At 40.2% G+C, this 23061-nt stretch overlaps 1 protein-coding gene across 1 annotated transcript in view; it reads right to left on the bottom strand.

The window, feature by feature from the left end:
• Positions 1 to 10734: 10734 nt before the first annotated feature.
• Positions 10735 to 23061, bottom strand: part of LOC126283959 (aldo-keto reductase family 1 member B1-like) — an 82345-nt gene continuing 70018 nt past the window's right edge. The window contains exons 6-7 of the mRNA XM_049982399.1: positions 19392 to 19540; positions 10735 to 11028 (exon numbers count right to left, since the gene is read on the bottom strand). Coding sequence (XP_049838356.1) covers positions 10986 to 11028; positions 19392 to 19540 — 192 coding nt within the window. The 3' untranslated portion in view covers positions 10735 to 10985. The remainder of the gene's footprint in view (positions 11029 to 19391; positions 19541 to 23061) is intronic.

Raw genomic sequence — 23061 nt, 5'->3', positions numbered from 1 at the left:
TCGATGTTCTAACTCATGACAAAGGTGTTCCACTGAGCTCAGTCAGAACTCTGATCAGGGAGTCCATTTCAGGAATGTTATTGTCCACAAACCATTGTCTCAAGGATGCTACTTTATGACATGGTGACTTTTGCTGATGCAGTCATCACCTCCAAACTGTTTCTCCACTGTAAGAAGTACACAATTCTGTAAAATGTGTTCTTTTCTTCCACACATTTAGGGTATTATTTAGTGCAATAAGATAAACACATCCTAGCCATGAAAAACATCCCCATGATATAGCATTATCTCCTTTTTACTTCCTTATTGGTACTACAGATAATGGCAGGTAACATTCTGCAGATCTTCACCAAATGCAAAACTTTCCATTGGATTGCCACAAGATAGAATGTGATTCATCACTACAAAACACCTGTTTCCACTCATCAACTGTCTAATGGTGTTGTTCTCCATACCACCTCAAGCTCACGTAACAATGACGACAGAAAAGTGTGGCCCATTAGGAGCCGCTCAATCATTTTACCCCGTTCTTTTTACCTCCTTGCACACAGTTGTTGTGCTGGCTAGGTTGCTGACAGCTTTTTGCTACTCATAAGTGATTCCTTCTGCTGATTTCATGTGATTTTTTTACAACCGCCCTCCATAATGCTCGACACTCTCTGTCTGTCAATACAAAGAAAGCATGTGTGCTTTCATACATCTGCTGGGGACCTCATCCAGTATGTGAGGGAGGCCCTGCCTGTGGCTCTCAAGTGAGCAGAGTGCAGTCATCTGCAAGTTGTGGCTCACATTGGCACCACTGACGTTTGTCGCATGGGCACCCTTAGCTATCACATGTGGCTGGTGGAAGCTATGAAGACTGATGGCTTCACATGTGGGATGCAAGCAGAGCATCCAGTTTGCAGTATGATTCCTAGAATTGATTGAGATCTGTAGATTTCGAGCTGAGTGGTTGGTCTCAACCTGAGGCTTCGTCAATTCTGTGAATGTCTTGGCTCCAGATTTCTAGACCTGCATTGTGGGGTCAAGAATTGTAGGACTCCCCTTGATAGGTCAGGAGCGCACCACACAGTGGAAGCAGCTACTTGGGCAGCAGAGTACTAGTGGAGTGCACACAGCTGTTTTTCAGGCTAGGCCATAGTATGAGGGCCTCTGATGAACACCACTCAATATACAGAGAAAGAGAAAGCAGATCATGTACAAAATAGAGACACTTTGACTGTCAAAATTTTAGCAGTAAACTGTTGAACTATTTGTAACAATGTTCTTCAACTTGCTGCTGTCCAGAAAAGTTGTCACCTTCAAATTATTCTTGAAATCGAGAGCTGGCTGAAATCTGTAGTAGAAAGCTCCAAATATTTAGTGAGGCATGGAATATACCTCAAAAATTAAGGTGTGACATAAAGTCACATAGGAGGCTAGCAACCATTCTAGTAAATATGCATATATCTGTAGTTAAGCTGGCTAGGTCACATGAAAAGTCATATGGCAGGTGACTTCATTGATCACAAGGTATGCATGATGTGTTTTGGAATTATTTCCATCTTCACAAATCCAAGTATGAAATTATATCAAAAAGACAGATTAGACACCATAAGAGAAGCAGTTTCATTGCTGTAGACCCAAATATTGAGCCTATCAAGATTGGAACTGAGCCTGACTTTGATGTTATCTGGCCACCAGTAGCAGACATAGATGAATTCAAGTTAATTATTGGATTTTTTACTGGCAACCTGACTCAATCATAATAGTTGTAGATCCATTCAAGAAACGCAGAAATATCCAAATTATACAGTATTAGTTGGAGGCGACTTTAATCTATCGATAATAGACTGGGACGACTATTGATTCACTGGAGGTGGAACAGACAAACAGTCTCATGAAGAAATCTAAGAGAGCTAGGAAAAGCAAACAAACAATTGTTAGCATCCCACCAAGACATGAATGGACGTCATTGCTTCCAATACCACAGACATAGAGGAACTATGTGTCCTCTCACATGACATCCATGCCTTCGAAAAAGACAGTCAGTGGATGCATTTCTGTCTTCCAGAAAGTGTTTGACTCAGAACTACAACAACACTGATTAACAAAAGTAAGGTTAAACTTGGTATCAAATAAAATTTAAAACTTGATTAAGAATTTAATGGTATGGATCATTTGTCTTGAATGGAGGGTCAGCAACTGGTGGACAGCAACTTCAGTCTAACCCCTGGTGAAAACTTAATATTTGTGTCATATATTAATGACCTGGCAGACTGCAGTAACCTAAGACATTTTACAAATGATACAGTTATCTATAATGGAAAATCCAGGATATTGTTATAGTTATCTATAATGAAGTTATATCTAAAACAAGCTGCACAAATATTGTCATATCATGATAAAATTTCAGAATGGTGCAGATATTGGCAACATACTTTAAATTATCAGAAATATAAAATTGTGGACGCCCCAAAATGCAAAAACTTTGTGTCATGTGATAAGAATATCAGTGAGTCACAACCATAACCAGTCATCTAACACAGAGTGTAACAATTTGAGGGGATGTGAAATTTCAAGGTCATGTAGGCTTGACCATATGCAGAGCTGATGGCTGACTTACATTCATTGATAGGATACTGTGAGAATGCAGTCAGTCTACAAAGGAAACTGTTCACAAATGACTCAAGTTATTTATTCTAGAATATTGCTAAAACATGTGGGATCATACAAAACAGGACTAAAATAGAATAGTCTACTGAACATATAAAAAGCAGGGCAATACAAAAAGTCAAAGGTATGTGTGGTTCACAGCAGAGTATTATGGAATGCTGGAAAACTGGAATTGCCAAACACTTGTAGATAGGAGCCGACAATCACACCAGAACCTGTTTACAGAGTTTCAAGAATAGTGTTAGCCGAGGAATTTAGGAATATACTACACCCCCACTCCACTCTCCCCACACACACTCTCATAGCGACTAATTCTATAACACACACAGGCAGTTAGGCAGTCATTCTTCCCACATTCCATTAGTGAATGAATTGGGAAAAACCCTGATATGTGATACAGTAAGAAATACCTTGAGTGGCTTCTAAATTATATAGATGCAGCTGCAGCAATGAGTATTAATCTTTGACATAGACAACTTACACCTTACACCAACAGCTGGAGTTCATAGCAACTGTTTAAAATATTAATTGACATCTCAGTGCATAATTTACAGCATTGTTGCACCCATTGTTTCCACTTACAGCAGTAATGGCATCTGACTGAATGTGTGGCAGGCATCACAAACAACTTCTATAAATGTGCAGTAGGATAGGGCTGCTATTATTACAGTGATATCAATATTTACCAAAAGAAATTATTCAGAAGAGTATATGTTATGACCTATTATGAAGTACCAGTCTTATCTCTTTGTATTACATGGCTATTGAAAACTGCATGGGACAGCCACAATTAAACATTATCTACTTCACGGAGAATGAATTTTATTAAGGTGATATTGTGGCACAAGTCCTGCAGTCTACCCAAAAGACGACCCTAACCTCGCAGTTGCACCTAGATGTTCTCCAAAGCACCCATGCTATAGTGAACACCTAGTGACAGGTACATCCCCCAACTATCACTGTCTGCCTATTGTGGCTTCCACCTGGAATTCCCATCTGCTTATGAGACAAGCATTCTTCAGCATGCACTAGTGCTGAACACTCAATGCAGTATCAGTGTGATACTCCTCTTTTTGTTTGTGAACCAGAGCTTTTGCCTGTGAACATGTGCTTTCATTTGCAAACAGGTGTTTTCAGTTATGAACCTGTGTTTTCAATGAGGACCTGAGGCCCACATGATGACTGAGGACAAACCTGGTATGACACTCTTTTGCATTGTTTAGGGCAGATAGCTTGTGAGCTTTCAGGGTGGCACCAGTCTCAATCCAGCTGTGTATGGCTTGCGCATTGCATACTTTTTAGCTTTCCTGAGTCGGTGTGGAGCTTCGCCTTCCAGTTTCTGGAGGCCATTAGCTCCATGTGCAGAAGTGCAGTAAATGCCCTGTACATTGTATTGCATTGTGCCAATGCTGAGCATCCACATGTATAGTCCCATTCAATTCTGACACAATTCTGGATATTCCTTCACTTGTGATGACACCTAGTCGCTGTGTCTCTTTTATTTTAATTCATCATTTCCCACAGCCTCTCCAAGTTTAGTTTTTATGTTGAACTTTCATATCTTAAAGAAAGCTCCCACTTATGATATCAATGTGTGTTTGTTTCTGTGCCAGTAATGATGAATGAAGAACTTTTACTGTGCAAATTGGGCCATCAAATTTCCTCTTATGTTTTTGTTAAATAGTGTGTAATAATCTGTATATACTAATAAATAGCTTGCATGGCTGAATATTCGTCCCTGCAACTTTTCATTACTTTACTGGAACCAATGTTCCATTTTGCCTCCCACTTCCTCCTTTTGCTCCCCTTAATTTCCCTTGCTCAATATCTGTGGTGTACATTGTAATTCCAGCACTACCAGCTTTCCCACACTGGTGACCCAGGCTTCAAACACCCTTCCATGTAGCATGCTTCCCCTGTTAAGCTACCTTTCACATGACTCTGTATTGATCTACAAGCTCGGCATAGTGTTTAGTCACTGTTTCTGCCCAACTCCTTCTCTCTCTCTCTCTCTCTCTCTCTCTCTCTTTCTCTCTCTCTCTCTCTCTCTCTCTCTCTCTCTCTCTCTCTCCCAGCTGAATTCATCCAGCACTCATGAAAATATCATCTTCTGTGGAGAATGTTTCATCTGAGCAAACTCTTACACCCAGTCCATCCATCTTGCTGCCACAAATGACCAGTTTGAATCAGTTCCTCAACCAGTTTGCACAGCTCATAAGCACTGCTACATCTCAGGAGCAGGTTCCATCACTGACTACCAGTCAAACAGATCTTCCTCCCAACTCCCCAAATCTGATAGCCATTGCCCCATGCCTATGGTTTTCCTCTGCCAAGGAGATCTCCACCAGGTCTGAAATTAGGAATGACAGAACAAAGTTCATCCTTACCATGACTAAACTTGACCCTGCTGCCAGAGGAGAGGCTCATGTAACATCAGCTTTCTGCAGTCCAACAGCTACTGTAAATTGAAAGAGCAGCTAATCAGGCAACTTATGTCATCCAAACCCCAACACTCCTGGGCATTATGTTTTCAGAGCAGTGTTCCGACATGAGGCCCACCAGCTCCTGCAATATTTTCATGCCTTAGACAACCCTCAGGTCTTGCTGGACAAGCTTTTATTCCACAACTGGAATTCTCACTTGCCTGCCACGATCTTTACAGTTCTCTCCACACAGGGCCATTCAGACACTGACGCCATCATCATTACAGCAGACTGACAGTTTGAGTTTCTTGACTCCAACACTGGCTGACGCCTTCATGTGTTCCCCTTAACTACCCCTCTCATCTCTTCAGCCCCTTTCCACCACTGTGGCAACAAATACTCCAGATGACCTGAAGCACAATCACCATTGGTGCCCCCAAAGCCTGCCCTCAGGATGAAATGGCAGAACCAGGGTGAATGATGGCATGTTTGAGAAGTGAGCTGGCAAAACTTAACCATCACCCTGACCCATTTGCACCCCCTCCCTTCTGGACCCACCTAGCCACATGCAGCCCAAGGTCACTACCCACATGGCTCGTGTGGCTTCGCCCCACCCCTAGGTTAATGCCATTGTACATACCTGCACAGGCACTTTACCCCCCACCTGACCAGTGAGCTGGAGAATCCATGTGCTGGTATCATGAGTGCTTCAACAGTGAGACCACCAACAGCAGGTTGACATGCTCATGGCACCCAGATGCAGTTGGTAAGTGGCATTAGATGTCTCTTGTTGTTCAGAAATTTCCTAGGACCTGTTCACACTTGACAACCATAACCCCACATTGCCAATTTCTTACCTCATTGACACCAACGCAAAACTTTCTATGTTCCTGTTCAAACATCTGCACTTGTCTGTGGCCCCCTCCCCCCCCCCCCCCTCCCTCCTCCTCACTGCTCAAATGGTTCTGACATCTACAGTCCTCACACCCATTTTGTTGGTCTCAAGCTCATAAAGAGTTTTTTTTTCAGTGCAGATTTTATCTCCTATCTCAGGGATGCCCTTTCACTATCTTTACTGACCAGTGCCTCTTCTGACATGGTTGTATCTGAAAGATACTGCAGAAATATCGCCCTGACAGATCTATCAGAAGGAGTATGCAGCTTAATTTTCTAGCAATATATGTCACATAGCTGGTGTCAATAACATAGTTGCTACATGCTTCAGCCTCTCCTGGACCCTCAGTGCTCTGGTAGATTATGAGGCCCTCACAAAAGCTCAGCCCACTGAACGCACACTAGTTCAGTTATTGTAGAATCCGCTCCAACCCTGTCCACCAGCTCCACCAGGGCCCTGGCACAAATCTGTACATTTGGTGCGATATCTTTTCTTACCTTGCTGACACCAGATTGCTCCTAAGACTGTGTCCACCCCTATCTTCTGTTCACTTTCCACAAACTGGTTTTTGACTGCCTGCACAACCTGATACAACTGGTGCCGGCTTTCATCCAGAAATGTTTCCTCTGGCTCAGCAGCCAATGGGACTGTCACACTTCAGCCCACACCTGCATTCTTTAACTGTGCACTAAAGTGTGCTGTCATGTTCAGATGCCAGTTGCCTCATTTCTCCCACTGAGCACCTGTTCTCCAATGTTCACATTGACACTGTGGGCTTCCTTCCATCCTCAGATGGCTGCCACTATCTTCTCACAATGACGAGTTGGCTTATGCACTGTCCAGAAGCCAGATAGTTCAGTCAAAACAGTTTATCAACACCTGGGTTTCACGTTTTGATACCCTACTTCATATCAGACCATGGATGCCAGTTCACTTTCCTTTCTGTTTATTCAGAATTCTGTCTGAGACTTGTGGCACCCTCATTCATTTTACTGGCAGCTAGCACCATACATCCAATGGGATGGTGGGTCATTTCCACAGCACATTAAAATCTGCCCTTACCTGCTACAACACAAAATGGTCTGTCATCCTGCTACTGGTTGTGTTAGCTTTCCAGATAGCTGAAAATGCTGACTTGGTGGCATATACCACTGACCAGGTATATGGACAAGACCTATTCCCACCAGGCAACATTATGAAGCTGCAGCCTTTCTCCACTACTACCTGTGTGCCAGATTAAATGCAGAAGCATGGAGATTGTACGGACCAGCTACAACTGAAGCCTCCATGGCGCCATGACAAATGCAAGACTTTTGGGCAGTGTGATTTTGCATCATGCACTCATGTGATGTTGCACATCATATTTGCCAGACCCCACTCCACCAACAATACTCAATCCTCAAATTGCTTAGCAATGAAAGGACAAAACATTTTCTGTGCACCTCAACAGCACACATTATGTCATGTCCATCAATAGGTTAAAGCCAGTGTATATGCTCACCCTTGACAATGCCTGTATGCCACAAATAGTTGAGGTTTCCCTGCCCAATGCCATTGTTGCCCCAACACAACTGGTGTCACACCTGATGCCACTCCGACCAGCATTTGTAAACCACTAGACAGCACCTGAGACACAGGTGCAGCCCTTTGCTTTCCCTTTCACTACACCTTCTCAGCATACGCAGCCTGACACCAAGCATGCAATAGGCAGTGTCAAGCCTGACACCTTGCCAGTGCCACCTAATGGAATCAAAGGCTTTGCTCCTCCAGCAGCCTCTGCTACAATGCCAAACACAGCTTTCAGCAGCCAGAAGTCGATGCCACACCAGCATCTCTCTAGGGCATCTGACAGACTGCAGCAACAATAGCAGCACCACTCTCTGACACCTGCAAACTCTGAATGCTCTATCCTATGCTATTTGGCTGTACATTGTGTAGCTATCCATGTCCCACCTGCCCAAGTGCCCAACCCCACCTCATGCTCAGTGAGACTGTGCTAGGTCACAGCTCCTAGTGCTACCTGATGCCTCCTCCGTAGCCATCACTGTGCCAAGCAGAAACTTCTTTCCCAAGTTGCCACCCTAGCCGCATCATGCCTCACCAGGCATGCCTTCAGTCATGCAGTCCAGTGCACTATCCAGCAGGTCACCCATTGCTGCTACTTACCAGCACTCACAGCATGCTGCCTGAACCATCCTCCACCACATACCGCCAATCTGGGGGCCACATTAGCTACCTTCCACTGTCATATGCTCCATCACACACCACCCTGCCTGTCATTAGCAGCCAGTTGCTTTCCCCTACTGCATGTCACGTTGCCACGCCATGCTTTCAACATGGTGGCTATCAGGTGCCACGGACCTTGACCATTGCCTGTCTCCCACAATTCAGACAGTGTCTCTGAATGCTGAAACCATTAACAACACTCACTGCCACGGCATTCACATTAATTATTGGTGCCATGCAGCAGCACTCAGCATTGTTATCTCAACATCCTACTGTAGCAGCAACGGCAACTATGTGGTGCCTACCTACATTCTTATGTTTCAGTAATCCCACAGTCTGTCCTACCAGATAATGCTCCCCTCATAGTTGCACCTAGACGTTTCCCAAAGAACTCATGTCATAGTAGGCTCTGCTTACAGGAATGTCTTCCCCCCCCCCCCCCCCCCCCCACCACTGCCATCTTCCCACCATGTCTTACATCCAGAAGTGCTGCCCATGTGTGAGGGAAGCATTCTTCAGTGTGAATAGGCACTGCAGCATGTGTACAAGTGCTCCTCTTTTCACTTGTTTTTGAACCAGTGCTTTCTGCTGAGTCAGTTTCATGTGTAGGGCAGATAGCTTGCAAGCATCATAGCTTCCTGAGCAAGACCACTCACAGTTCAATGGTTTAGGCTCATGCACTGCATGCTCTTTAACTTTCCTGAGTCACTTTGAAGATTTGTCTTCCAGTTTCTGAATGCTATTAGTTCCACATGCAGCAATTCACATAAACACCATGTACATTGCATTGCTTTGTACCAGTGCTGGTCATCCGCATGGACTATCCCATTCAGTTTTCAGACACTTTTGGATATTCTTTCATTTGTGACATGCATTGTGTAGTGAAACACTTAAAGTGCTACTAGCATTACCACAATATCATTATCATAACGTGAAGAAGAACGAGTAAAGGCAAACCTCTGTTTAAAGGCTCCTTTGAGTTGTAAAATCAGATTTTGTGAATTATTTCCCTGTTGTCAGAAATTGATAAAATTTGCTGATTTAGTTTTTTGCACAGTCATTCCTTCATTAAAAACTTATTGCAAGCTACAAAAAGTAAATCCTTGATCTTAGACATATGGCAAAATGTTTCATAAGAGAGTGTATGATACCTGAGGCTATTTAAATGACAGTTTTGGTATTATGACATTGTTCTACCTAAATCCTAGACATTGGAGTTAAAAGCTTGGTGTTAAAGATGTACATTGTATAAGGAGAAGTTATAGCTCTCCCATGAGATAAAGCTCTGTTGGTAAAATTGCACAACTTTATCACACATTTAATTTAGTACTTATCAAAAAAGGTTGATAGTGAATAATTTTCCTTCACTTTTGCTCAAAATTGAATGAATCGGGACTGACAGAACTGTAACAGTCTTATTCCACAGTGAACATGTAATCAGAATAACTTTGACTGCTAAGAGGTAGGGACATTTTCAAAACTTTGATTTTATTAATACTAGCAGTTATATAGGCAAGGCAGTATCCACATCTGGTGTACTTTCCTGATCTTTTAGCTGCTATGTGAACAGAACTGAACACTGAGCCCTTTGTGTTGTGATTTATCCATTTTATATGAGAATATCCATAACTAATGCATCCAGAGTGAAAATCGTTGCACACTGTTCTTCTGTTGCCAAACAAAAGTCTGGCATGCCACCCACTGAACATGTATGGAATTTTGTTTTCTAGTTGCAGGAGCTTAGTGGCTAAGTGGTAAAATGTCAGACTGTGGATCTAAAGATATCAGGTTTGATCCAGACTTAAGTTTTGTCTCTCACTTATCCCTTCTTTCACCTCTTTCAATATGTATTGATGTGAAACATGACAAGTTGTACTGTAGTACAGAGTCAACATTAAACTGTAAGTACACTATAGTTGTCTAGGTATGTCTGTTCAAAGATCAGAGGAAGGCAACAACATATCATTTACAGCTGGACCATGCCTAGGAAAGTACTGTACATGATGTTCAAACCAGTCTCTGGATTGAAGACAAGTTTACTTGAGTGGCTAACTTCAATTTTCACCCAACAGCACACACAGCTAAATTTTAGACTCAAAATATGTCACATGAGAATTATCATTCCTCAGAAGCACATTCTCATTTTTGGTTTGGTGAAATGATTTACAGATAGGGCCTAGTCTTACTAAACCATAAGGTGATTTCATTAGATATTTATTTATAGTATATAATTGGTTTACTGCTCTGTAAATTCATTCATTCCCTTTTATTAGTTTAGATTTCATATTATTGTCACAAAGTTCATTGCATTTGGTTCTTCCATAGTGCTGAAAATGTCTCAGTGTCATACTTACAAAATGACAATGAATTAGTTTCATTCTGTGTGAGGGCGTGAGAGTATGTGTGTGATGTGTATGTGGGTGTGGCAGGGACAGGGGGGGGAGGGGGGCACCACTCAACGTCTGCTCTGCATGATGATGGGTTGTCTCTGCTCATTCCATCCAGAAGTTTTTCATTGTCTCACTAAAGAGGTAATATAACCACATTATAATCTTTATTACAAAATACCATAGAAGACTCCTTACATATGTGGAATTGATCATCGACACACTAACAAATATTCACATAATATATGAAAAAAAAGTATTTATAGAAATATCACAGTTAGGCAGCATAAGGGGCCTGGTAAATGAAGACAAAAAAAAATAAGTCTGTAATGCTGTAGAATTTGTTTGAAATGAAGAGTCAAGATTTTCTTCATTATTTTATTAGCTCTTTCTTCTCCATCAGAATTCATCATGGAAAGGATAATATTTTGAATGTTTTGCCCTGCAGGAGAAAGAAATTGTCATGAGTTAATAACCACTTACTGCTTAGTGTACATCATCATAATCCAGTTGCACTAATGTAGAGGGGTCAGCATGGAATCATATGGTAAAACTAAATTTTTACAGTAATGCCTTGTTGATAGTACAGGGTGATTCAAAAAGAATACCACAACTTTAAAAATGTGTATTTAATGGAAGAAACATAATATAACCTTCTGTTATACATCATTACAAAGAGTATTTAAAAAGGTTTTTTTCACTCAAAAACAAGTTCAGAGATGTTCAATATGGCCCCCTCCAGACACTTGAGCAATATCAACCCAATACTCCAACTCATTCCACACTCTCTGTAGCATATCTGGCGCAACAGTTTGGATAGCTGCTGTTATTTCTCGTTTCAAATCATCAATGGTGGCTGGGAGAGGTGGCCGAAACACCATATCCTTAACATACCCCCATAAGAAAAAATCGCAGGGGGTAAGATCAGTGCTTCTTGGAGGCCAGTGATGAAGTGCTCTGTCACGGGCTGCCTGGCGGCCAATCCATCGCCTTGGGTAGTTGACGTTCAGGTAGTTACGGACAGATAAGTGCCAATGTGGTGGCGCTTCATCCTGCTGAAATATGAATTGTTGTGCTTCTTGTTCGAGCTGAGGGAACAGCCAATTCTCTAAAATCTCCAGATACTGTAGTCCAGTTACAGTAGCACCTTCGAAGAAAAAGGGACCGAAAACTTTATTGGCTGAAATGGCACAGAAAATGTTCACCTTAGGCGAGTCACGTTCATACTGAGTTGTTTCCCATGGATTCTCAGTGCCCCATATACAGATATTGTGACGGTTGACTTTCCCGTTAGTGTGGAAAGTTGCTTCATCACTAAACACAATCTTTGAAACGAAAGATTCATCTGTTTCCATTTGAGCAAGGATAAAATCACAGAAATCGATTCTTTTAATCTTATCAGCTGCAGACAGTGCTTGAACCAATTTCAGACGATAAAGTTTCATAACTAACCTTTTTCATAGGACTCTCCATACAGTTGATTGTGGAATTTGCAGCTCTCTGCTAGCTCTGCGAGTCGATTTTCCTGGGCTGCGAACAAATGCTTGCTGGATGCGTGCTACATTTTCATCACTCGTTCTCGGCCGTCCAGAACTTTTACCATTGCACAAACACCCATTCTCTGTAAACTGTTTATACCAATGTTTAATACACCACCTATCAGGAGGTTTAACACCATACTTTGTTCAAAATGCACGCTGAACAACTGTCGTCGATTCACTTCTGCCGGACTCAATAACACAAAAAGCTTTCTGTTGAGCGGTCGCCATCTTAGCATCAACTGACGCTGATGCCTAGTCAACACAACCTCAAGTGAACAAATGTACAACTAAATGAAACTTTATAGCTCCCTTAATTCGCCGACAGATAGTGCTTAGCTCTGCCTTTTGTCGTTGCTGAGTTTTAAATTCCTAAAGTTGTGGTATTCTTTTTGAATCACCCTGTATATTAATGTAAAAATCTGACATAATAACAGCAGATGATTAACAAATGAAAGGAAGATTAGTGTCTAAAAGTTGTTACACACTGAATCAATAAATAGTGTTATAAGAGAAACCTCCTAGAAAAGAAGAGAGACAATATGATTGTAGCAATAGAGAGTATGAAAGGGAAATGCCAAGTCATGCGTGGTGTTCTGTAGACTACAATATATAGGCCATTTCTTTTGTTTGTGAAGATAATTATCTGTTTTAAAAAATATACACAGAATTTTCTGTGTTACTGATAAATAATTGGAGTATATGTACATATATAACTAGTTAGCAATAATATAAAAAATATTTTTAGTGTAATAATAGGCAAATAAAATAGTTATTTTACTTGGCATGCTCTTATTCTTCACTATCATAGAGAATAATATTCTGGAAAAATGATTGAAGAATTAATGTAACTTTTTATGAGAGAATAAAGGACTGCAGATTTAGAAATAGTAAGAGGATTTACTCTAATGGCTTCTTGAGACACAGGATAGCTATTCAAATGTGTATCTGTATGTGGGAGATTTCTAAATTCCCAATAAAAGCTACTAACATGTTATTACTGAAGAGCAGTTGCTCAGCTTTTTAACAATTCTCAGCTGTTGTATATGAATAGTAGTGTACATTATAATGATCTAAAGAAATATGCATAGTCAGCCACGTAATCAGTTTTTTATCTATTTATCTATGGGTAAATAAAACACTAGTAGGCTTCATTTTTTACTTGTTGGTTCCCAAGTGATGGTAAAATATTTACTGATACAAGAGGATAGATGACTTTGTGTTAGGCAGATTCTAAACGATTTCCACGTGATCAGCTGGACAGATTGCATTTTGCAAAACCTGTAATGAATCAGACAGTGTCTGTAGCCAGTGCACCATGTCCCAGGCACTGACTGCCAGCAGAGCATCCTCAGCAGCTAGCCACTTTCATGCTCTGGCCTACTTCTGCAAGAAAATGACCCAATTCTTAGACACTGATCACCCTTCAAGAAGTTTCTATATGATTCAAGAGTGTGGTAGTGCTGCCTCTTCCTCATAATCAGCCTCCTGACAGTAGTGTTTATACCAGGAAGGACCAGATAATAGTCAGTTGCACAACTAGGCTTTGTTATGATGCCCAGCTTGCCATGAAGACAAAGATGTACCTGTGACAAAGTCACCAACAGTGTTACTAGTCCATGAACCCTTGACTGCTGCCCGATTTTTCAGGCTCTTGGCAGCCCTGCACTCATGAGTCTACTCAGCTGGGATCCAGCTGCCTTCCCATATTCAAGGGCTTGAACTAGCCATAGTGCTCCTGTGGTTTGACACAGACAACTTTATCTGTCCATCCACTGGTGTGTAGGCTGGGGTACTGGCTGACACTACAGTCACTTCATCACATGCCCCAGGACCATGGCAAACCCCTCAACCAGGTCTGCAACAGGCTCAGTTACATGACAATGGGACCTGACACAGCATCAGCAGATGCTTAGTATGCACTGTGAGGACACACAGCCAGAATATGATGCAACAGTATATTTGCCACACTCACCAGGGTTCCATGGATCAAGATCCATGGCCAAAAAGACAGAATGGTCATAAATAATAAACAATAAATGGTATTTTATTCGGCCAGGAAGACTAAATGCTCATAAATAATAAACAATAAATGGCATTTTATTCATGGGCTGCCTTCTCCTGCTCCCACATCCATGTTTGGCATAAAATCTTTCACCCACTCCAAACCATGCTGTCACACACCAATCACTCAAACTTGAGGGACATTCAGTAAGCAATTCATCACTTTTTTCTGCAGCTGATTTTGGTTGAAAAAATGCAGAAATTGTTTCCGTACATCACAGAATATTCCTCCTTCAGCCCCTGATAGGTGGCAGAATTTCATGAAGCATTCCGCATTCCAAGCAGATAGCTGTCATTGAGTTTCTTTTGGCAGAAAACCAGGGGATCAAAGATATTTACAGGTGCTTGTAAAATATCTATGGAAACCTGGCGGTGAGAAAAAGCATGGTGAGCCAGTTAGAAGGTGTCTTTCATTATTGCAGAAATGTCTTGCAAACCTGTCCGATCTCCCATGTCCCAGTTAAGGGCACTCAGCTGTGTCCTGCATGTTGAAATGTGCAGACATTTTCATTTGATTGAGAGGTCACAATGAAACATCTCAGTGCATAAGTGGATATCTCTGTTGGTAGTACTGACACTCTCATCCACCAGCTGAAGTACTCATTGGGTTCCTCACTGCCTATCAGAAGACCTTAAAGAGCAACAAAGGACCATCTGTACCAGATTGCTTACGCATTACAAGACTAATCATGACAATTTGTTGTAAACATCATCATAGGCAATGAGACATGGATTCATTAGTTTGAACTAGAAACAAAATGGCAATCCATGAAGTGGTGACACACCACTTCTCCCCTGAAGAAAAAGTTCAAAGCCGCACCCTCAGCTGGTAAACTCATGTTGATAGTCTCCTGAAAACCTGAAGGGATTATTTTGTTTGATGTCCTCCTCTGTAGTGCAATGTTGACCTCTGAAGCATACTGTGCTACCCTCAGGAAACTGAAGAAACAACTTCAGAGTGTTCATCACCACAAAACAAACTTCTTCTTTTCTATGACAACATAAATCCCCACATAAGTCTGTGCACCCAAGAACTTACAAACTTCAATGGACTCTATAGCCACTTCCATACACAGTAAGGGATACTCTCCATAGGAAGCAGTAAATGGATGATTGGGAGGTTATTGATGCTGCAAGATATTGACTCCAATGTCAACCAATAGAGTGGTACTGTGGGGGCATGCAGGCCCTCACAGTTAGGCAACATAATAATGCTGCTTTGAACAGCAATTATGTTGTAAAATTGTATTTTGTAGGCAAAGGAGTGGAGAACAATATAGTGCATTAGAACCCTGAATAAAGCCATCCTGATTTCAGAAAAATGTGATGCATTACTTATTAAATGTCCCTCACATACCAGTGTAACATGATTTTTATATAAGTATGAGGACACGTGTCAAATTCTTTCAGGTTGTTCATAAAATAGAAATAAAATCTAGTTTTCTGTTGGTATGGCTATAAGAAAAAGCACAAAACAAGAAATAGCCACAATCTAGTTTTCTGTTGGTATGGCTATTAGAAAAAGCAGAAAACAAGAAATAGCCACATCATGTAGTAGAATGTTTTCTTTTTTCTTTACAGTAAACTGTGTACTGGTAGGAAGAGAAAGTGCTGGTGCCAGTCATAGATTAGAACAGTCCTATCAAATGATGTAAAATGAGTGACAACAATTGTATTGTTGGTTGATCAGGAATGTGAGTTTACATATGAAAAATAATATTCATTATGAAAGGAATGACAGTCAAAATTTTATAGGTCTGAAAGTGTTAAAGTTACTTGTTGACACTGTTGTGCATGAAGCAAGTCATCCAAAATCTTGTCCATCCAAGAAATGTAAGTCGTTGTAATGGTAGTAAATAAAAGCAATTCTGTATGAGTTGTGTTATTCCCTCATATATCAAAAGGAGTAACTAGTCATGTGAGCGTAATCTGGCTAGGGTAACTAGTCATGTGCATAAGATGCTGGGTACATAATTTTTCATATTATAGTCAAAATATGAAGATATTAGGTCACTCACAAAATTTATATCTCCTGCATACCAGATATTCTCCAAATATCTGAACAGCAAGACTGTTCCACAATAGTTTTCCCCAGATGTAGAAAATACCTAATGTATCATAACAGCTCCTACTTTCAAAGTTTCCACTGAAAAGAATAAGAGAGAAAAATCTTTCCCTCAAGGGGAACATCAGCACACATTCTAGAAGAATGTCCCTGAAGCCTTTCCTGGTTTCCGGTTGTGAAAGATGTTATACTTGAATAGTATGCTGCAAAGAAAGCCTCCACAGTGGAGGAGCTACATTTCGGTAGAGTTTAGTTATCTGAAGATGAGTTGGTTGTCAGTGAGTAGGATTGTATTGCCTTGGGTTTGCAGGTTCCCTGTTAACTCCTGACACTGTCACATGTTCAAGCTGTGTGGAGCCCTTACGCAGTAATGAAGGAGTTACATGGGTAATCAGTTCCCTGGCTCATTGCTGATACCACTTGTCTTTAATTTCCCTTATTACAGTGTGATATTTGCTCTTCAGGTCTTGTAAATGTTCCTTCTTAACTTCAGAGGATGGATTTTGGGTGAGGTACAGATAGGCATCACTTACAGGCAATGATAAGGCTTAAAATTTCTTCATTATTTTTATCAAACCAGTCCTGTCATTTTCTTTTTGTGGAATGAACGGTTTCTTCCTGGTGGCTGTTCAATTATGTTTTGCATTGTGACCCACTGTAGCTTTAATTCTCTTGTGATGATTGGGTGATGAGTCAACTTGTCTCAAATATTGGTCTGATTTTCTGTTACAATGACTGCATTTCAAAGCTGTTATGCGTCATATTTCTTTCTGCAAATGTTTATTAAATGGTCAGAAGGTATTTGGTCAATGTAAACCTAAGTCAACTGAAAAGAAGTTTACAATCTGTCCAACAATCATCAAAGTTTGTTACTGTATTTGTGACGAGGACATAGCTTACTGTGTCGTTTACATGATAGCACAACCAATAAAATGACAGTGTCTGCAGCATGGTAGCATCCAAGCAGTGTCTGTATATGTATGGATGGATATGTGTGTGTGTGTGTGTGTGTGTGTGTGTGTGTGTGTGTGTGCGTGGGTATATACCTATCCTTTTTTTCCCCTAAGGTAAATCTTCCGCTCCCGGGATTGGAATGACTCCTTACCCTCTCCCTTAAAACCCACATCCTTTCGTCTTTCCCTCTCCTTCCCTCTTTCGTGAAGAAGCACCCGTTGGTTGCGAAAGCTAGAAATTTTGTGTGTGTGTTTGTGTGTTATTTTATTGTGCCTGTCTACCGGCACTTTCCCGCTTGGTAAGTCTTGGATTCTTTGTTTTTAATATATTTTTCCCATGTGGAAGTTTCTTATATATAAAATAGAAAGAAACTTCCACATGGGAAAAATATATTAAAAACAAAGATTCCAAGACTTACCAAGCGGGAAAACGCCGGCAGACAGGCACAAGAACAAAACACACAAACACACACACAGAATTACTAGCTTTCGCAACCGATGGTTGCTTCTTCAGGAAGGAGAGGGAAAGACGAAAGGATGTGGGTTTCAAGGGAGAGGGTAAGGAGTCATTCCAATCCTGGGAGCGGAAAGACTTCCCTTAGGGGGAAAAAAAGGACAGGTGTACACTCGCGCACACACACACACACACACACACACACACACACACACACACACGCACACATATCCATCCGCTAATATATATATATATATATATATATATATATATATATATATATATATAGAGAGAGAGAGAGAGAGAGAGAGAGAGAGAGAGAGAGAGAGGCCGGTTTTTTACATCATTTGAAAAGATTCTCTCTTCCTAAGAAAATCTCAGTTTCAGAATTTCTTGCTTCCTCACTCCCACTTTCGTCTTCCCTTTCAGAGTTTGTGGATAAAGTGAAAATGGCATACCTATTCAAAATTGTAAAGGAAAGGGGAGCGAAAAGGAAGGTCCAGTAAACAAACACCTAGAGCTGCCATACCGTAGAGCTCCGCGGTGTGCTACAGCACTACAAAATTCGGCAATGGTGTCCCAAATACCCCAGTGCACCCACTCAAAGATTAATAACCATGGGTCTAAAGGAGACAACAATTACATATATGCCACCAAAACCCCAGGCCAAAAACTTAAACTTTCTGTTTCACTCACCACATATCTCTGTCACCCTTGTACCATTTCTATTGAAATGCCAAGAAAAAGAAAAAAAATGAAGCAAAGGAAGACAGAAAGAAACAGAAGAAGAAAGTGACATAGGTTTGACTCTTTTTTAAGGTGATCACAACTCTCAGGAAATGACACACACACTGTGATACTGGAATTATTTACTGCACCCCAAGTAGCATGGGATAGGCAGTACCCAGTGCCAAAACAGCAATTGACTACCATAGACTTGAGAGGACTTTAGTTATTCCTTCATAGCCAGTTCATCTGACAGGGCCTTGCCATCGGTAACCAAGTAAAGCCACTGTTTTCTCCTCCATTTACATAACAACTGGACACTTTCCACTTTGCCTCAGTTGATCCACAACTTCTTATTTGACTAAGTCTGTTTGCAGTTCTCCTGAATATCTACAGGACGTCACCTATTAGGCACTTGGAAAAACCTCAGTAGAGTTGAAGTCACCACCAGAGTGTCTCACATAGATTTATGCCCAGCATTTACTTAATTCAGAACTGCATCAACAAGCAAACTAACTGGGCATGCAGGCTATCATATGCAAGAACAGCTCAAAATCGAAATACTGAGGAGTGTAATATGCAACTAAGAGTGGTGTGCTGCTGCAGCGATCAATGACAAAGAAGATGAAAGTATAAGACTGCAAGGGAATAGAATGTGAGTTGTGAGGAATCATTCAATCACAAGCCTGATGACTCAATACCTAACCTTTAAAATAAAATTTTATACATTCTGTTCCAATTTCTCAAATGTTAATATCTCTTCTTATCTGGAATTCATGTGATGGGTGATCAGCAGTTAGCTGAGCCTGTTGAAAGCCATTAATGGCTTATACACATGCAGATTTTTGCCATATTTTAGTCTAGATATAATCACTTGAATTTAACTTAAGAAAAATTATTTTTTGTTCGAAATAAACTGTTAGCATTCTCCACAAAGTGCAGAATGCAGTAATTATAGATGTGTAGTTCACTTCTAATTAACATGAATTCATGAGGCAGACTTACTGAGCGTGTGGGAAAACCCTGTAGTTTTTGTTCAGTTTACTTATGTCTGTTACATCATCATTACTGAGCTCAAAGTCAAAGATATGGATATTTTCCTCAATCCTCTTCTTGGTGAATGACTTTGGAATTGGTACAGTTCCTAGCTGAAACTGCAACAAAATACAAAAATAAATATTTACCATCCTATTTTATGGTACTATGAACTAGTATTAAATTCAATTACAGTGAAGTTACTCCTACTGCAGAGACCAAGAAATATTGATTATAAGCTCTTATGGACCAGAGATGAAAAAATATCACAGTATACTATTTCTCACACTATTCTCAACTAATTTCCTTCTACTTTTATTCCATAACAGTTCAAATAAAGAGCACACTAGATAAGCTCACTTTATCCTTACCTTTCATCTGTTCACCTTTTATATTTTCATCTCCATTGACTTGTTTGTAACATACTGATAATATCATTACGGATTTCATTAACATAAATATGTAAATGCCAATCATAGACATTAGTTTATGGTATTAAAGGAAACAGCAAGGAGAAAATAACTGAAGAGAAATCCATGTTTGACACTCACAAGGGGAGGCCACAACTTTTGGAATGCAGATTTACTGTAAACTTCGTACACTCGTAGTACTCCATGAGGACAACAAAATTTGTAAGCAGTAGTGCATACTTCTCAAGCATTACTGAGAAAATTGCAAGAGGATTTCGGTTGTCAAACATGAATCTGCGCGTGGCGATTTTTACCATGAAGCAGCTGCTGACACAGTAGCTCAGCGTGTTCGGTCAGAGCATTAGCTATCCTTTCTAATAAAATAACTGACCGAACAAATCAACGAACACTGTGAACGGGTGTCATCAACGTCCGCCCTGAACAAATTCAGTGAACAGTATAGAACAAAATGTTTAAAAAAAAAAACTGGTTGGCGTTCAAGCTGCTGGATCAAGTTCCGTTCATCAGTTCCTTTTATTTTCAACTCAGTAATTTTCTTTACTATTTATATTACAATTGAGTTAAGGGGGAAAATACACGTAATTGGATGACCTTTCATTAAATTTACAATGTTATTTGGCAGTCTACTAATTTTTATTATCACATATAGTATATATAATTTAACTTTATGTTTTCCATGTTTTTATGAGAAATACCATCCTGCAACTTGCACTCGTAATGTCGAAAGTGACGATTTATTGGACATCTTTAGAAAACCGTCTGTGCCGGTCAAAACTTGGAGGTAACAGGTCATTTCAGGGTCCTTCCAGGTATAAGGTATTTCTCAAACCACAGACAAGCATAAATTTTCAGTATCACTTTATGCGTTTGGAAATTTACTAGTCAATAATTATGAATATTACATTATGTGTGACAATAAAAATTAGTAGACTGCCAAATAACATTGTAAATTTAATAAAAGTTCACCCAATTACACACATTTTCCCCATTATATCAATTGTAATATAAATAGTAAAGAAAATGACAGTGTTGAAAATAAAAAAAAAGCTGACGAACGGAACTCGATCCAGCAATCCAACGGCTGAACGCGAACATTTTTTTTTTTTTTTTTAAAAACAACGTTTTGATCTATGTTGCTTGTTGAATTTGTTCAGGGTGGATGTCTGATGACACCCACTCAGTTTGTTCGTTGATCGGTTCACTCAGTTTTTTTATTTGAAAAGGTAGCTAATGCTCTGACCGAACACGCTGAGTTACCTTGCCAGCAACTCCGCTGCAGCCGCTTCATGGTAAAAATGGCCACGCACAGATATATATTTGACGACCGAAGTTATCTTGTGATTTTCTCAATACCACTTGAGAAGTACGCGCTACTGCTTACACATTTTGTTGTCCTCATTGAGTACTACGAGTGTATGAAGTTTGCAGTAAATCCGCATTCCAAACGTCATGGCCTCCTCTTGTCAGAAAACAACAGAAGAAAATTAGAAGACATTTTGGCACAGTGCACTTATTCAGCAATATGTATGATGTAGCTGTAAAATGACACTAGCTATATATGTAAGTCTGCAGGCTTTCGTGGCCGTTGTCACTGAAGTTAAAATCTTCTTCTAAAGAAGAAACATGATGTGGCCTAATAACCCAGAAGATTTTAACTTCACTAGCTGTTTAGGCTTCAGTATTTCTTATACTGAATGGTCTATCAGTACTTGGAGAAACATAAACATGTTAGAAGCTGAAATACACACCACTAATGTTCCACAATAATATTTGTTTTATAATTTATTGTAAACTAGCATCCAGCTTACTAGGCTATCATAAGACAAGACTAAATGGGTAAACCATAAATTATCAGTGAACATTTATAACTGTTCAACGATTGTTTTTCCCAAAGATATGTGACCTTTTGTGACTTTATATTGGTAGATGAATTGCAATCAGACAAATTCACAGAGAAATTATAAAAAGTAAGTCTTAGATTATGTTATACTCAAATATTAAAAATATAATAATGTAATGGCCAAAAATAGTACACATATAAGTACTGGCACAGACTGGTAAGTTATATGTACAAAATAAATGGTGAATGTGATGAACAGACAAAAATGGGTGGGTGGATTGGGAAAGACGGGGAGGGAGAGGGGGAGGGGGATGGGGAGGGGGAGGGCGAGGGGGGGGGGGCAGTGGAATGTGAGTGGGGAACATTCATACTATTTATGATAAGGGTGTTGTCTTAGAGTGAGAAACACAATAACTGGCTGCTGCTGCTTTAGCAAGGATGAATAATGGGACTCTATTTGACCATTAAGGATTAAATTAAAAGAAATAACCAAATAAATTGTGTAAAGTAATGGTTATAGTCCTATCCCAGTTGATAACATACTTGTTAGAGGGAAGAGAGAGAAGATAATAGTACTTCTATGCACTCTTCAGTAGGCACTAAATCATCCTGACAACAAATAGGGCCCCATGCTAAATGTAGTTAAGATTTCACACATACTTGTCAGCAAACTAAAATCTAGGAAATATAACCAGTTTTTTATATTAGTAATACTGTTGCCAACATTCAACAGTAAAAGCAAGATTACACCTTCAGAGTGGAGTGGAATTTATAAAATTTGTTATAATTTTTTTGACAAATTATATGTTGCTCAACAAGGGAGTGCTATACAGGGTGATTCAAAAAGCAAGAACAGATTTTAATTGTTTAAACAATGGAAAATCTAGGATTGAATGAACCAATACGAGAGAGGGAAAGTTGCCACTCACCATATAGCAGAGATCCTGAGCCACAATAGGCACAATAAAAACTTCACACAATCATAGCTTTTGGCCATTACGGCCTTTGTCAGCAGCAGACACACCTACACACACGCACTGTTGCATAGGGCATACAGGACTGCGAGACCACTCTTGGCCTCCTAGGCCCCTGGTCTTAACACCATGTGATTTTTTCCTGTGGGGATATGTTAAACAATGTGTTTACATTCCTCCCTTACCTTGTGACATTGATGAACTAAAAACCAGAATATCAGCTGCTGTCGCTTCAGTGACAGAAGACACCTTACATTCAGTTTGGGATGAATTCGTCTATTGACTAGATGTCATCTGTGCAGCCAATGGTGGACATATTGAACATTGATAATTAAATCAAAACCCTTACCTGCCAAAATATGTTGTTGATATACATCAACGGGGACAGCTGAAAA

The sequence above is a fragment of the Schistocerca gregaria genome, chromosome 8, assembly GCF_023897955.1.
Source record: "Schistocerca gregaria isolate iqSchGreg1 chromosome 8, iqSchGreg1.2, whole genome shotgun sequence".
In the NCBI taxonomy this organism is placed as follows: Eukaryota; Metazoa; Arthropoda; class Insecta; order Orthoptera; family Acrididae; genus Schistocerca; species Schistocerca gregaria.
This window is presented reverse-complemented; position numbering and strand designations above follow the sequence as displayed.